The sequence below is a fragment of the Danio aesculapii genome, chromosome 8 (assembly GCF_903798145.1).
Source record: "Danio aesculapii chromosome 8, fDanAes4.1, whole genome shotgun sequence".
In the NCBI taxonomy this organism is placed as follows: Eukaryota; Metazoa; Chordata; class Actinopteri; order Cypriniformes; family Danionidae; genus Danio; species Danio aesculapii.
In genome coordinates, this window is record NC_079442.1 from 12,880,533 (window position 1) to 12,898,090 (window position 17,558).

General features: G+C 37.4%; 1 protein-coding gene across 2 annotated transcripts in view; it reads right to left on the reverse strand.

The window, feature by feature from the left end:
- Positions 1–17,558, reverse strand: part of adam9 (ADAM metallopeptidase domain 9) — a 97,798-nt gene that overhangs the window by 55,530 nt on the left and 24,710 nt on the right. For both annotated transcript variants that reach the window (XM_056463239.1, XM_056463238.1), the window contains exons 3-4: positions 14,812–14,870; positions 6,724–6,802 (exon numbers count right to left, since the gene is read on the reverse strand). In XM_056463239.1, coding sequence (XP_056319214.1) covers positions 6,724–6,802; positions 14,812–14,870 — 138 coding nt within the window. The remainder of the gene's footprint in view (positions 1–6,723; positions 6,803–14,811; positions 14,871–17,558) is intronic.

Here is a 17,558-nt window from a genome sequence, read left to right on the forward strand (position 1 = left end):
TTTTAGTTATACATTTTTTCTTTGTTTCTCCAGAATACACTCCATAGAAAGACGCACACTTGTTTCCAAATTAAATGCTTCTTATTTTCAGTAATTTGGTTAATGGTTATTTTTTAAATTACATAACATAACTTTCTTAATTACTTTATAATAGACATGATATTTTTGATTTCAGATAGATCTGACAGGATTAACATGATGGCCAGCTAAACTGAGAAGTTATTAAAGTAATAGTTACCCCAAAAATGAACATTTACTGACTATTTACTCCCTCTCATCTGGTTACAAACTTTTTTATGAGTCTTCTGTTGAACACAAAAGTAGATTTATGGGAAAAATCCTAAATCTTGTAACCACTGACGTCTATAGTAAGAAAACAACAGTTTATTTCTTTTATTTCAACAAAGTTACAAAAACTTGGTAGTTCTAATGTTAAACGGACAAATAACTATCAATCAAGCAGATATGATTACCCTTTTGATTTAAACAATATTTCAAACATAATACTCACAAATGCAGACTTACAAATGTATTTATTTTATTTTTTTTAGGGGTTTTCACCTTTAATGACAGGACAGTGGAGATTAACAGACAGGAAAGTATGAGGAGCAGAGAGAGGGGAAGGATTGGCAAAAGACCTCGAGCCGGGAATCGAACTCGGGTCGCCGCAAGCACCTGGGTGCTATTTGTCGACGCACTAACCACTAGGCTATTGGCGCCAACTTACAAATGTATTATGTAAAAATATTTACAGTGCTACTAATGTTAACGTTGTACATAACTTTTTTCTTCACAATTTTGCCTTTTTTCCCCCCATCGGCATGAAAATGTATATCTGATAAATCAGACTTTAGTGATTAGAATTATCTGTCCGAATTTTTTTGATAAAATCTCATTTATTTCAATAATTTTTAATTGTTTTTTCTATTATTGTTATTATTTTATTGTTTTCTAATGATAAGGGCTATCTTTTCCAGGTTTTTGCCCAGGTTTTTGTTCACTCTTCCCAGGAGAAACTGAACACACAAAGCCAGGAATCGTGATTCGAATGATTTCATTCCTTGGACAGAATCCTTGCACCCCCTCCCCTAATATATTAACAAAATAAAGCCAGATTTCTATTACATTTAAAGGTCAATTATGGTGTAAGTTGTATGTACTATATTATAAGAATGTCATCTCGTGAATAATATGATTTGAAATGTAAATGCTTACACTGTAGCTAATAAGGATGTTCTAGTGTAAGACACAAGAACAACAGCAATATTTGGCAAACTATGGTTTTAGTCTGCCATGAAACCCACAATGAGGAAAGCTGCAGATTGGAATCGACAACCAGAAAGAAATGTTGCATAAATATAAACAGCTCTGGTGAGGAAAACAGAATAAAGAGAAAATTAAACTGAAATTGAGCACACATGACATCGCTCTCTATTCATTTTTCCTTAATCCAGTTTTTAAAATTGTAGCTCAATTAAGAGAGCACGGTGGTGCACAAAACCCCCAAGATGTCTCAGTATAATTCTACCAAATGAGTAACGTCATTCAGGTCATGACCACTGACTCAAATTATGCGTCTCAACAAATATTTCTCTATATATATGAACAATGTTAATATATAGTTGATATAGTATATAGTGTATAGTTAAGTTTCTTATAATGTATGTTAGTTATGCATAGGTTAGTTATGAAATATTTTGAAGACGCCACCATAACCAGCGCAAGTTTGAGTTTTAATGTATAACAAAAGACAAAATAATGAGACAAAATAAGAAATCATAGTTAGTTAATTTGTTTGAAATATAAACAGGGTATATGGAGGAATCCTAAAGGAAATTTCAATACCTTTTTAAGACTTTTAAAGACCTTCTCAGAATATTTTAAGACGTCGTCGCCACTTCAAGTTAATTCTAATCAGTATCAAACCTTTAACTTAATAAACAGTTGCTATTTAACAATTGTAGTTAAATGAATGGAGCACAACCGTGCAACAGAACTTAGATAAGCTCGGAAGAAACAAAGCTTGAAAGAATAAATTACGTGGTTGTTTTCAGTGACAGGTTTCAGTCACTGTTTAAACTCGTCTTTCTCCAACCAGGAGTATGCAAACTTGCATCATCTCATTTTGCCCTCTGTTTTGCTCTATGGCAGGGCTATTCAATAGTTTGTCATGGGGCCAGTTTATAAAAAGCATCCCAAATGAGGGGCCGGAGAGATACAAGTAGCAACATGAGTGATGACACAACAGCACATAAGAGCCCATATGTTGTATTTTTGCTCCTTAAGACACCCACATTGTACTTTTCTACATTGAAATATTTATGTTGTATTTTGAAACTACATAATATTAGTGCATTGTACAATGCAGCTTTTTATTTACAAACATTCAAATGTTGTATTTCAAAGCACAACAAAAGCATTGCATTGCTAAAGTAGGCTTCTTCTACATTCAGACACATTCATATGTTATGTTTTGACCTGCATAACAATAGGGATGCAACAATTACAGATTTTAATAGTACGATTATATAGTCTAAAGAATAATGATGGTTTCACGGTTATCACGTCTAATGTAAATTTAAGCTTTATATTAGATAAGTATTTAAATTAACTGTTGCTATCATCTGCGTTTAAACATACATAATCATTTTAATAATTTGTAATATTTCGTCTAACATATCTTTAGTTTACATTGCATTGAAAGCCAAGCACAAGTTTTTTACTTGGTGCGTCTGGAAGGCGCAAACGCATCGCTCCACTTGCACATGCATATTGGCATATATTCTTACATTGGAAATTATGAACTTGCATGCGGAAAAGACGTGATATGTGATATAAGCTTGGAACTTTAAAGTAGAGCACAGGTGGCATAACTTTGTTTAGTTGCAGCAGTTTTGTTCCACGCAACAGAAACGCGATGTTGAGAAGTCTTTAAGCTTAAGTATCCAAATGTCAGAAAACGGACGACTGGTTCGGACGCACCCAACCAATCAAGGAAAATAAATACATTTATGCTTTTTTTGTAGTCAAACACTTGAACAAAAACTTGGACAACAAGACCTTGTGAAAACGGGATTAAGACTTTTTAATACCTTTTCATTTTCTTATAATTAATTTATCAACTTTTAATACTTTTTAAGACCTTGCAGACACCCTGATAAAGCAAATAGCTGATGCTACAAATCCACAACAATATTTTCTGTAAGCTATTTTCTGTTAAAACGTCTCTCTTCAGAAAAGCAAGACAGAAAGACAAACAATACAGCCTCCATACTACTTCAAACATAAAACTATTAGTGTATTTATTTTGTTTAATTATTGTTATTATTAAGTCAAAAGTGAATATTGTGTCACATAACATTGATGGTACCACAGCACAAGCTTTGAACACTCAGCATACTACACTACCTGACAAAAGTATTGTCGTCGATCCCAGTTGTAAGAGCAACAAATAAAAGCTTGACTTCTTCAAACTTTTGCCAAATTTTTTCCTAATGATCAACAAGAAGTTCATCTGTTGAACTGCATCCCAATCATCACAAAATACTGCAGAAGACCTACTCTATTGTGGCCCGCATGGAGCCAAGATTCTTATAGAAATCAGTCAAGTTTAGTGATAGAAAAACCATGGTTTGGAGTTCATTTTAGTATGGGGGCATGCGAGAGATCTGCTGAGTGGATGGCAACATCAGCAGCCTGAGGTATCTAGACATTTTCGCTGCCCATAATATTACAAACCGCAGGAGGGCAAATTCTTCAGCAGGATAGCGCTCCTTCTCAAACTTTAGCCTCCACATCAAATTTCCTGAAAGCTAAAAAGGTCAAGGTGCTCCAGGATTGGCCAGCCTAGTCACCTGACATGAACATATTGAGCATGTCTGGGGTAAGATGGAGGAGTGCACTGAAGATGAATCCAAAGAATCTTGATGAACTCTGAGAGTCCTGCAAGAACGCTTTCTTTGCCATTCCAGATGACTTTATTAATAAGTGCAGTGATGAATGGATGCAGTCCTCCAAGCTCATGGGAGTCATTCACAATATTTATTCTTTTTCCACTGCACCATGACTTTATAGACTATACTGTACATTTGTTCTGTTAGATGACAAGACTTTTGTCTAAGCAAAGTCAGACCTTACTGTCCTAATTAAATAATTAAAAATCAAGGCAAGATCATATTTTATTTGGGTAAAACAAGCGTAATCTAGAGGCTTTTGCCTTTCATATAAGCCACTTCTGATACCAAATGATCAACTAGAAGTCAAGTTATTATTTGCTGTTCCTAAAACTTGGATAGGCAACAAGACTTTTGTCAGGTAGTGTATACCCAACGGAACCATATCATGAGCACAATACTGTAAACTGAACCGAACCATTGATAAAACAAAACATAAAACCAGTGAACGTTTGATCATCGCAGTCATCATCTCAAATCTCTTCACTCTTTCTAACTTTCACTTTATCTTAAATGTAGTTTTTGATTGATGTTTTGTGCCTCATTCTCTTCTCAGAGTCATGTAAAACTGAATTCCAGTTAATGAGTAATGCAGCTCTTCCCAGAACTGCTCCGCCATTCTTGGCATCAGATGCGGTGCAAGTGTTTGGTCATGGCCCATGAGGAAATGACATCAGCAGTTACAACAGCAGACACAGCAGCGGTTTTCTCACTTCATCCCCTATGCTGTTCTGTAGACGTGCTGCCAACAAGGTGGAAATAACACACACCTTGTGATGTGAGAACAGCAGTGTGTTTTGATTTTGCTGTATGAAAGCAGATGGTTAAAATGTAACAGATAAATAAAATAAATTAAATGTAGCAGCATTTAATTACTGGCTCTTAGTGCTTCTTTGTGAATGAAACCATATATTCATTAATTTTTTGCCACTTTTCCCTGGTCGGGTCGCTGGGGCAGCAGTCTTAGGAGAGAAACCCAGACCTCCCTCTCCCCAACACTTCCTCCAGCTCCTCCGGGGGGATCCAGAGGCGTTCCCAGGCCAGCCGAGAGACATAGTACTAGGTCTTCCCCGAGGCCTCCTCCCGGAGGGATATGCCTGGAACACCTCCCTAGGTAGGCATCCAGGAGGCATCCGAAACAGATGCCCGAGCCACATCAGCTGACTTCTCTCGATGTGGAGGAGCAGCGGCTCTACTCCGAGCTCCTCCTGGGTGTCAGAGCTCCTCACCCTATCCATAAGAGTGCGCCCTGCCACCCTTCGAAGGAAACTCATTTCGGCCGCTTGTATTCAAGATCTTGTTCTTTCGGTCATGACCCAAAGCTCATTACCATAGAGTTCATGATCAAGTCCATGATCAAGGCATGATCATATTTTATTTTGGTAAAATAAGCGTTTTTGATCACTAATAAACAAAATAAATAATCACTAATAAATAAGCGTAATTGATCACCATATATCCCATGTGTTTTAAATTTGGGCATTAAGCCAAATATAAATAAATATTCCTCAAGCTACTTCTCAAGTGCAGACTCCATGTGATGAGAGGGAGACATATATAAATATACACTTAACCCTAAAGCATCTTAGAGGAATAATATACACAGCTGGGAAAAATACTGGAAGTTCTGAACACATGTTTTTTTCTGGTAATAATATTTCTAAAGGGGTTGTTGACATGGAGTTGAACCAGATTTTGGTAAAAACTCAAACAATACAAACATTTTAATAAAACAAAACTAAAAAATCTGAAAAATGAGTTGTGTAATAACAATCAAATGACACAAGGAGAGAGAACCGAACTACAGAAATGTATTTAATACTTCATATAAAAGGCTTTTTTGGTGATGGCAGCTTAAAGACACACTCTCGTATGCAGAATGAAGTCACATTCATTGCTCAGGTGTGAGTTTTTCCACAGACATCAACAGAGAGTAAAATCTTGATGGGTCTGTGGGTCTCGTTCATCAAATCTAAGCTTTACTTTGTATTTTCTATTGGATTTCAGTCAGGTAATTGGCTGGGCCATTCTACAGCTTGATTTTCTTTCTCAAAGCATTTGAGAATTTCCTTGGCTGTGTTTGGATCATTGTCTGGCTGAAATGTCCACCCTGGATTTATCTTCATGATCCTGCTAATGTAGATGTTGAACTGAAGCAGCTAAGATTAATTTACATTTATTTTGCTTTGGCTTAATCCATTTATACGTCAGGTGTCACCACAGCGGAATGAACCACCAACTTATCCAGCATATGTTTGACACAGCAGATGCCCTACCAGCTGCAACCCAGTACTGGGAAACATCCATACACACTCATTCTCACACACACACACTACGGCCAATTTAGTTTATTCAATTCACCTACAGCGCATGTCTTTGGACTGCGGGAGAAACCGGAGCACCCGGAGGAAACCCACGTCAACATGGACAGGGAGAACATGCAAACTCCACACAGAAATGCCAACTGACCCAGCCAGGACTCGAACCAGCGACCTTCTTGATGTGAGGTGACAGTGCTACCCACTGAGCCACTGTGTCGCCACTAGGAATACATCAAGTTTAAAAATGCTTGTGTACTTCACAATATCAAGCATGGTTTAACTCCTCCCCTCAGTTTATAATATGTTAATCGATTTAGAAACAGACACACCTGAAAGAAGTCCAGATAAAGCTAAATCTAGACAACTGATACTGTTGGATGCTTTCCTTGTATTTAAAAAAAAATACATTTTCTTTGTCGGCTAAAGTGATCATTCATTTATAAACTTACAGTCATGTTTAATCTCTCAGTGACCAGCGAGCCATCTTTGGCGTAAGAGTACACAGTGAAGTCCTCTGGAAGTAGCAATCTAAGAAAAAAACAAACAGACATAGAACTATGTGAGCATTCATTGTTGCAGAAATGTAACAGTCTCAGATCAACACACACTTTCAGTTTATACCGAATAGTAGTATGCACCCACTTACAGTCTGAAATGTCTTTTGTTAAAAATTTGAAATGCTTGGTGTTTAGATTGACTTTTTTCTATTGCAAAGTCTAAATTGTGAAGTCTAACTATTATAACAAGCCAGGATGTGTTGAGTGAACAAGACAACACAATTTATGTTTTGCTATTTAGAGAGATTTATATTGAGTTTATATATCCATCAAATCACATTATACATCAGTAAAACTGGGAATCTGTCATAGATGCTGCATGTTGCTCACAATCATCATAGAGATGATTCATACAGCCTGAAGTACAAAATTCACACCAAATTTTTTCCTTTTTTTTTTTTTTTGCTTCTCTCGATTTTTCTTTTTTAAATTTGTATTTAATATTTTATATAACATATAAATTTGGGTCTACTAGTTTATGGGCATTTATCGCAAGTTATTTTGTTAGATAAGCTTCAGATTTGGCTTCAGTACTGACTAATCTAATGTACATGGTTTCCACTACATTCATTCGTCCAAATTCCCAAACACCCAAATTCATCCCGCCACGGCTACTTTACAGCTTCTCATTCAAAACATTCGGTCGTTTTTTTAATAGCGGGTTATAAAAAAAAATTATAAAATAAAATTGCACCAAAAACGTATTAAAAGGTAAGTGAATTATAACTAAATTATATATTTCTGTAATCGTAGTTAGTGTTGTGCATTCTTTGTTTAACCCTTTAAGGTGACGTGCTGACTGACTGACAGGTGCGTGATGCGTGAGGCCAGCAAACACGACGTAGCTTTCAGTTATGATGAACACAGTTTCCATAATTGTACTTTATTTATAGATAAAGGTCTGTGGTTCTGCATACAATGACTTTATTTTGCTGGAGTTTATAGCCGTTTCACTTTACGTCAGGGCGCATCAATGCTGTTCTGTTGGTCTGTTGGAGACATTCATAAATATTCCTAGCAAATCTAATAAATGTTGGAGACATACGAGTTACATAAATGCGGTAAATTGCACTTCAGCAGCGTTTATTTGAGAGTGCACAAGAAAATCTGCACTTGAGCAGCGTTTATTTGAGGGCGCGCAAGAAAATCTGCACTTGAGCAGCGTATATTTGAGGGCGCGCAAGAAAATCTGCACTTGAGCAGCGTATATTTGAGGGTGCGCAAGAAGTTTTGTGCACGAGCAGAGGAAATTGGCGCTCGAGCACAGAGATTGACATGCTCGTGGCTATTACATGAATACGATCTCTACTTAATACTATGCTCACACCTTTTTGTCAATGAAATAACACAACATGTAGTTGGTAGATCTGTGTAAAAAGCCCAACAGAGTCTGCCGCCACAGCTGGAAAAAATCCTAGAGGAAACACTAAATGTATATGCACAAATATAATCTTGTATAGCTTCCTATTAAAAATGTGAATTTAAAAGATAGATTTGTGAGGGGTGTACTTATATATGCTGAGCACTGTATCTATATAGTGTATGTTTTTCACCTCATATGATGTAAAGTAGTTTACTGGAATTCTTTTAACTGCAGTTCTTTTCTTTTATTGTTTGCCAACTGGAACTTTTTAATTTGGCCCACTGGTAAGGCAAGGCAGACTGCTAGTCTGCTGCGCTTGTAAATGTGCTTTAACAAATTGCATAACATTTATATGTATGGCTAAAGTGGCTTTAAAAACACACAAATGGATTTTGCAGTTCTCTGTACTGAACTTAGGCCATGTACACACATAGATGGGTATTTTTATTAAAGGAGTTTTGACTCTTCATCCACATAAAAATGCAAAAAGGCACTGTCAAAGCCATGCCGAACCAACAGGCAGTGCTAAAGGCCTTTTATGCTGGGTTCATACTTAACACGGAGTATGTTGCGAAAAAGTTACATAGAAAGCCAATGCAAATGTGTGAATAGGAGTAAGTTACCGGTGTGCAGTGTGAATGACATGGATTGTGTAACACATTTAGTATGAACCCAGCTGTGTCAGCCAATCGGAAAGGAGAAAACAGTGTGTCATGGCAATTTTAAAGGGCACCTATTTTACCTCTTTTTTTTAAGATTTAAGTAATTGTGTCTCCAGGGTGTGTCTGTAAAGTTTCAGCTCAAAACACGCATCAGATTATTTATAATAGCTTTCAGAATGTTGGATTTTCAGCTCTGAACACAATGTAACTGTTTTTGTTGCCTGTGCCTTTAATGCTGGTTATCCCCGCCCACCGTTCCCATGCGCCTGTCAGAGTGTGCCTCAATCTCTGCCTCGGCTGCGTCAGATAAACAGCACAGTGACAGACATGAAGGAGGTAGATCTCATGTATAACATTTGTGAGAAATACTACAGTAAGAACTTTCTTTTTTTTATTAGATGTATTTGTTGTGGAGTTAATTTAAGCCCTTCTGTAACGATGAGTCACACACACACACACACACACACACACACACACACACACACACACACACACACACACACACACACACACACACACAGCACGCGTTTAACTTTGTACTGTCTTTGCACAGCAAATGTGACAGGATACACGTTAATATCCACTGCTGTATGGATATCCGTTATGTTAATGTACAAAATATACCTGATTTAACGTCCACAAATTGGGATTGAAGCGTCTTCTTTTATAATTGTACTGTCATGCGGCTGTGCTGATAAAGACGAAAAAAATCACTGTAATTCATTACAAACATGCACTGTTTTAAAAACGTTTTAAACTTTTAAAACTCATTCTTGATCACATTTGATGATGATTGATGATCACAGAGAGCTAAACAGATCTTTTAATTCCAGTTGCTTTGCGCATTTCCTGTCTTGTTGATAGAATTATACACATTACTGCAGAGACATGTTAATATGCGTCTGTCAATCAATTCAGTGGGCGGAGAAAACGCACTCCTACGTCGCGGTGCGGTGGGCCTAAAAATGGGAGGGATTTGGATCCTATTTTACGTCAGGGAATTAAAAAAAAAAGATACTTATTGTCTTTATATCACCCCAATATGACTGTGGACACACTATACCTGCACTCAGTTCTGTCCAAACAGCTTACAAAAGATGATTTTCATCATAGGTGCCTTTTAAAATTTTGTCACTGAATAAGAGACAAACATATCCAATTATATTTAAAGATGATTTTATTCTCTTGCAAGAGGGGCAGACAGTCCACCGCTTATATCAGTTCTTCAAGCTTACATTACAAACCTGCTGTACTTTTCCACACAAGTGGGAAAAACTGTCAAATATATCATGCTAGGGCCACCCAAGCCACATTTTAGATAGAAACACAATATTTCATAAACATTCAAGTTTGGTAAAAATGAATTTGTCCTCCACAAGCGCGCACACCGACATCATGAAGAAAAAAATCTGGTAGTGACCACACTACAACTCAAGCTGGTTAGCTGGAGTTTTTGGAAAGTTTCAGTTTCAGTCACACTGCGTTTGTGTCAAAACCAAACTGGATAGAAATAAAATGTGGTTTTGAAAATATCTGTGTTCATGTGGCCTTATTTAGTTCAATACTATGGTTACCATGTTGTTTTAAACACAAAATTCATTTTAGAATTTTATAAAATAAGGAAGATAAATTAAAGAAAATTGCTATACAGATAACATATTAACTACACAAAAAAAGAAGCCCATCCAAAGTGATCCAAAGTTAAGGGATAGTTCATCCAAAAATCTACTTACCATTTGCTCTCCCTTAATTGAATGCAAACCTTTATGTTTTATTTATTCTGTTGAACACGAAAGAAGATATTACGAAGAAAGCTGAAAATCTGTAACCACTGACTTCCAGAGTAGGAAAAATAAATACCAAGACAGTCAGTGGTTACAGGCTTTTAGCTGTCTTCAAAATATCCTCTATCAATGAAAAAAAAAAGAAACACATAAGAGTTTAAAACAAGTAAAAGGTGAGTAAATGATGACAGATTTTACATTTCTGAGAAAACTACCCTTGAAGAGAAAAGGTATTTTTGTCAAATACTATACTTTATATACTGGTATGAGGTATATTGTTTATATTAGGGCTGCCCTTGACTTCAGATTTTCCTACTCTTTTCTTTTCAGCAATTAGTAAATCATCAAACATTTCTGTTTTCCATTTGAATTGGTTCCCTTGAAAATTAGATTTTTTTCTTTCTTTATACACAGAAGTTGAACAATAAACCTGAAACACTGGCCAATTTAGTGTTGGAGCTTTTTATATCTAAATTTGACAAGCTTGGTGGCTTCAATCTTCATTGATTGCACATTCCACCAGTAAGAGCAGAGAGGGAAGGTTTAATTAGCAGTGTAATAGCACATTTTGCTTAAAATATTGCAATGCACACAATATTATGAGTGACATATCAGAGTTCAAAAAAGGAAAAATAGTTGCTATCGCTGAAGCATCTGTGATCAAAAAGGCAAGTCTTTGTGATTTATCAAGAGCCACAATATCCAGAGTAATGTCAGCAAACCACCAAGAAGGACGAACCACATCCAACAGGAGTAACTGGATGCAAGAGGAAGCTGTCTGAAAGAGATGTCTGGATTGTATCCAAAAAACATAAAACCACAGCTGCCCAACTCACTGCAGAATGAAATGTGCAATTTAACCATCCTGTTTCCACCAAAACTGTTAGTCGGAATCTCCACAGGATCAATATACAAGGACGGGCTGCTATAGCCAAACCTTTAGTCACTCATGTCAATGGCAAATGTTGATTTCAATTGTGCCAGTAGTGAAAATCTCGTGCTGTGGGCAATGTGTATTGTTCTCTGTTGAGTCCACCTTCACGGTCTTTCCTACATCTGGGAGAGTAACGTTGTGGAGAAGCCCCAAAGTGTATCACTCAGAATGTTGCATGCCCACAGTTAAGCATGGGGGTGGATCATTGATACTTTGGGCTGCAATACTATGGCATTCCCTAAGCCCAATACTTGTGCTAGATGGGCGCGTCACTGCCAAGGACTATCAAACCATGCTGAAGGAGCATGTGCACCCAATGGTTCAAACACTGTATTCTGAAGGTGATGCTGTGTATCAGGATGATAATACACCAATACTAGGGTTGCAACTAAAGATTATTCTAATAGTTGATTAATCTGTCGATTATTTCTTCGATTAATCAATGAATCGGATTAAAAAAAACAAAAAAAAAAAACAAGAAAAGCATTTATTTCCAACCCTTTATTCAAAAAAGCTCATCCCTGTCGGCGCCAATAGCCTAGTGGTTAAGTGCGGCGACATATAGCGCCATGGTGCTCACGGCGACCCGAGTTTGATTCCTGGCAAGGTCCTTCGCAGACCCTTCCCCTCTCTTCCCAATACTTTTCTGTCTATAATCTCCACTATCCTATCCAAAGGTCAAAAACCCCTAAAAAATTATTATTAAAAAAGCTCATCCCTGAGCTGTTATAATAATAATAATAATAATAAGCATGTAATTCAGCATGTAATTCATATGTTACTCCCCAAATACATGCAAGTAAGTGGCTGGTGAACTTAGAGTAGATTCAACTTTATAGTTACTTTCACTACGTGTATCTGATATGAATAAAACACATCGGCAAATTATATTTAAATGGATTGTTAGACTTCCTTGTGTGTTTTACAAACTCTAAATGTATAGAGGAATTACCAACCTACGTCACACATGATGTCACACGGGTTCCCGGTAGCAAAAAGAGACTGGTTGCATTAGAAAACATGTCATGTTGTGCAGTAGGATGCCAAATTCAATGCCAAGTGCAAAAATAGAAAACTTAACTTTTACCGTACACCACACTGCTTTTAATGCCAACCGCAGACATCTTTGGCTAAAAGGGAGCTGAATAGAGTGAGGACTTAATTAAAAATGCTTGACTCTGCAGTTCTCATGTTATATCAGGTAAGTTCACGCGCTATGCTGAATCATACACATTACTCGTTTTTGATTACAGCAATATTTTCAGCAAAAACAATTAAATATTGTGAATTAAACTGCGGACACTAAAGGCTTAGAATGAAACGTAAAAGTGTAAGTTCACATACCCTGCTGTACAGGTGCAGTTCACTGTCAGAATGCAGTTGTTTTGCTTGTAGATGATTGATTACCCAGGCCGTGTATCGCTTCGTCTTTGTCTTTGGCTAGGCAGAACCTCGGCTTTTAGCACTACAAAGTTTTGAATCTGGTAATCATGAAACATTATTAGGTATCCAAAGACTTGAAGGCCTTTAACTTCCCTCTTGTAAAAACACTTGGAGTTTCAATGAGATTGTTGTATATTTCATGTTGAATGTTTGGCCATTTCGTCTTATCCAATATCCATTGGGAGGGTGCTATCGCAAATGGACCTGTCAGACATAATTTTGCTGTATAACTGTGCTTATCACTGGGTGACGAGCTGTTATAATATGCTGAAAGCATTATGTAAATAATATAAATAATATGTAATCAATATAACTTATTTCTAAGACAACAAACTCTGTACCGCATCGGATGTCATTCCCTTGCTGTAAATGCTAGCGCTCCCGTTTTTTTTCTGCAACCTCGCTGCGCACTCATCCTGAATGTTTACAAACATGGTAATTCTGTTTTACTAGTACTTGTGTGTATTTACATGTCTAAAACATAAAAAGCATTAGGCGGTTAAAAACGCTGCATAATTGTGATAATGACACCTCTTTCTCTGGCTAACGCCAGCTAACGCACCAAAGCTCAGTTTGAATTTTTCAGTTGCCGCTCTAAGGGTAAACGAGCTGACGCGAACTTGTCATGCTTGTCAAGCTGGATAACAAGTAAACACCAGCACCAGGGACTTTACGGTCTTTACTTCAAAACAGAACAAAAGTAGGATTCTTTAGTGATTTACCCTGCTGTTGAACTCCCTTCCTCCTCATCCCTGTGTATGAGACGCTGAACTCCGTATCAGTGCGCGAGGGAGACCATGTTCACTCCGTTCCGCGCTGAACTAAAGTGTTTTTTTTTTATTAAATCAAACGTCTCTGCATCGCATGACACAACGTATAGATTATAAAATTTGTTGTCAATGCTTTTAGCATCAATTTGTTGTTGCAGCCCTAACCAACACACAGCAAAACTGGTGACAGAGTGATCTGATGAACATGAAAGTGAAGTTGAACATCTCCATGGCCTCCACAGTCACCAGATCTAAATATTATTAAGCTTATTATTAAGCTAGGGTGTTTTGGAGGAGCGAGTCAGGAAAGGTTTCCTCCACCAGCATCATGTAGTGACCTAGCCACTATTCTGCAAAAAGAATACCTTAAAATCCCTCTGGCCACTGTGCAGGACTTGTATCTGTCATACCCAAGACAAATTGATGCTGTATTGGCCGCAAAAGGAGGCCCTACACCATACTAATTAATTATCATGGTCTAAAACCAGGCCTTTTAGTTTCATTGTCCAACCCTAATTAACCTTGTTTAATAGTAAACTAAGTGGTGTAAATGGATTTACTATTTAAACAATGTGGCACAAAAAAATGTGAAAATTAGAGTTGCGCTGGTGTGAAAATAGCAACTTTCCATGCAAAGGCTGTGATCAGTAAACCCCTAAACCCCTAAATTCAGTTTTTACTGTTGATATTTAGCGCCAGTTAATCAGGAAGTGACGATTTTGTTCGCTTTGACTCGTTGGATGGAAACTCTGCTTTATTCGTACGTTTTTAATGTGATAGTCCAGTTTTGCGCATAAAGTTTATTCACATTTTTGGATGGAAACATAGCTACTGTTGGTTGAGAACCACTGTCTTTACCAAGGTATAAATGTAATTTAATAATTTCCACTGCACAAATACATGCATTGTTTCGTACCTGTCTGTACAGATCAAACATGAATATTTTTCAGGAAGTGTATAAATGTAGTTTTAGCATTCAAGAATGTTGGCTAGAAAGCAGCAGGAGCAGAAGGAAAATACTCACTCATTTCTCTCTAGGATGACAACATGTTCTTTTCCTTGAGCTTGGATTATGTATGACACCTTAGAAAAAAAGAAGAAAAAAAGCCAAAACTGTCAGTTCACTAGTCTTTCACAGGTAAAGAAATCAAGCAGCAGAGAGATGCTATAAAAAGGCCAGCAAACAGCCAGGCTACAATTTATGTTGTTTTTCCATTGACGCAGACTAATTTTAGTTTTAGTGAGTTTGTGAAAACAACCAAATAGTACCCCTTTTTTCAGTCTGTATTTCCCAGAATGTAGTGTACCACACCCCTTATAAACCAATGACCTCCTTGTTAAATCCTTCAAAACACATCCGGCCAGAAAGAGACAAAAACAAAACAGCGGATTGAACGAGGGATTTTACTACCTTTACTGTATCTTTTGTAGTAAAACTGCAGCAACACTTGACTAATGTTGCAGATTAACTCAAATCTGAATTTTGAAAAGCTCTTGCATAACACTTTACAGCACGTATGATGATGATCTTTACAAACTGCACATTTATAACTGACATAATGCAAATTAACTGGCTTAAAAACAAAATATATAAAACACACCCATTGCTAACAACTACCTGGAATGAACCCGGGAATATTTACAGAACAAATTTCTAATAAGTAAAAGTGCTGCTAAGACTGATGGAAAGGTTGGAAAAGTTTAAAGAAAGATTGTATTTACACCACCCCAAACATGGCGACGTGCTATCTGACGTTTACTGCTATTTTAGCAGCATTCTGAGAAGCATGACTTTCCCTCTGACTCTTCATTTCTCTTTAAAACCAATGACATAGTGAAAAGAGATATTGTGAGAAAATAGGATTTTCTTAAGGAACATTAGAACAAGTTAACTACATGTAGGGCCTTTTTATTTATGTCTATACTAAGTGTAGCTTTCTGACCTTTAAAATGGCGTTTATTCTTTTTGAACTTAAACTACAAGCAAGCAAACACTTTAATAAATATTTTATTAGCTTGACAAGAAACAGAGCTTTTATTTTGTGCACTTGAAAACAAAACTACTTTTGATTTACAAAAACAAGCTGATGATTGGTGCTTGCATGTTACTTTATCCAACAAAGATGATTTATTTTTTGGATTATATATGTACTAAAATATGTGCAAAAATACTACACAAAACAGTGCATTATTATATTATTCTAACATTTTAGAAAAGTCAATAAATCAAATCATTCTTGGGTTGCAGGGGATTCTGAGTAGATGTCACGATAATAATGTGCCAATGACCAATGGAATGGTGCGGTTTGGTATGACTCGACGCGGTTTTGCGTGTATGACTCGATGCGGTTTTGTGTGTATGACTCGATGCGGTTTGGCATGTATGACTCGATGCGGTTTGGCATGTATGACTCGATGCGGTTTGGCATGTATGACTCGATGCGGTTTGGCATGTATGACTCGATGCGGTTTGGTATGTATCACTCGATGAGGTTTGGTATGTATGACTTGATGCGGTTTGGTATGTATGACTCGATGCGGTTTGGTATGCATGACTCGATGCGGTTTGGTATGCATGACTCGATGCGGTTTGGTATGACTCGATGCGGTTTGGGATGACAATGCGGTTTGGTATGCCTCGATGCAGTTTGGTATGTATGACTCGATGGGGTTTGGTATGTATGACTCGATGCGGTTTGGTATGTATGACTCGATGCGGTTTGGTATGACAATGCGGTTTGGTATGACAATGCGGTTTGGTGTGACTCGATTCGGTTTGATATGGCTCGATGTTGTTTGGTATGTATGACGCGATGTGGTTTGGTATGACGATGTGGTTTGGTATGTATGACTCGATGTGGTTTGGTATGTATGACTCGATGCTGTTTGGTATGACTCGATGCGGTTTGGTATGACTCGATGCGGTTTGGTAAGACTCGATGCGGTTTGGTAAGACTCGATGCGGTTTGGTATGTATGACTCGATGTGGTTTGGTATGACACGATTCGATGCGGTTTGGTATGATTCGATTCTATACATTTTGGTATGTTTCGATTCAATGCGTTTTGATATGATGATGCGGTTTGGTATAACTCGATGCAGTTTGATATGACTCGATGTGGTTTGGTATGTACGACTCGATGCGGTTTGGTATGACTTGATGCAGTTTGGCATGTATGACTTGATGCAGTTTGGTTTGACTCGCAGTTTGATATGACTTGATGTGGTTTGGTATGTATGACTCGATGCGGTTTGGTATGACTTGATGTGGTTTGGTATGACTCGATGCGGTTTGGTATGACTCGATTCTATGCATTGTGGTATGATTCGATTGGATGTGGTTTGATATGATTTGATTCAATGCATTTTGGTATGATTCGATTCAATGCGTTTTGATATGACGATGCGGTTTGGTATGACTCAATGCAGTTTGATATGACTCGATGTGGTTTGGTATGTACGACTCGATGCGGTTTGGTATGACTTGATGCAGTTTGGCATGTATGACTCGATGCAGTTTGGTTTGACTCGCAGTTTGATATGACTTGATGCGGTTTGGTATGTATGACTCGATGCGGTTTGGTATGACTTGATGCAGTTTGGCATGTATGACTCGATGCTGTTTGGGATGACTCGATGCGGTTTGGTATGTATGACTCGATGCGGTTTGGTATGACTTGATTTGATGCAGTTTGGTATGACTCGATTCGATGCATTTTGGTATGACTCGATCCGATGCGTTTTGATATGACTCGTTTCAGTGCGGTTTGG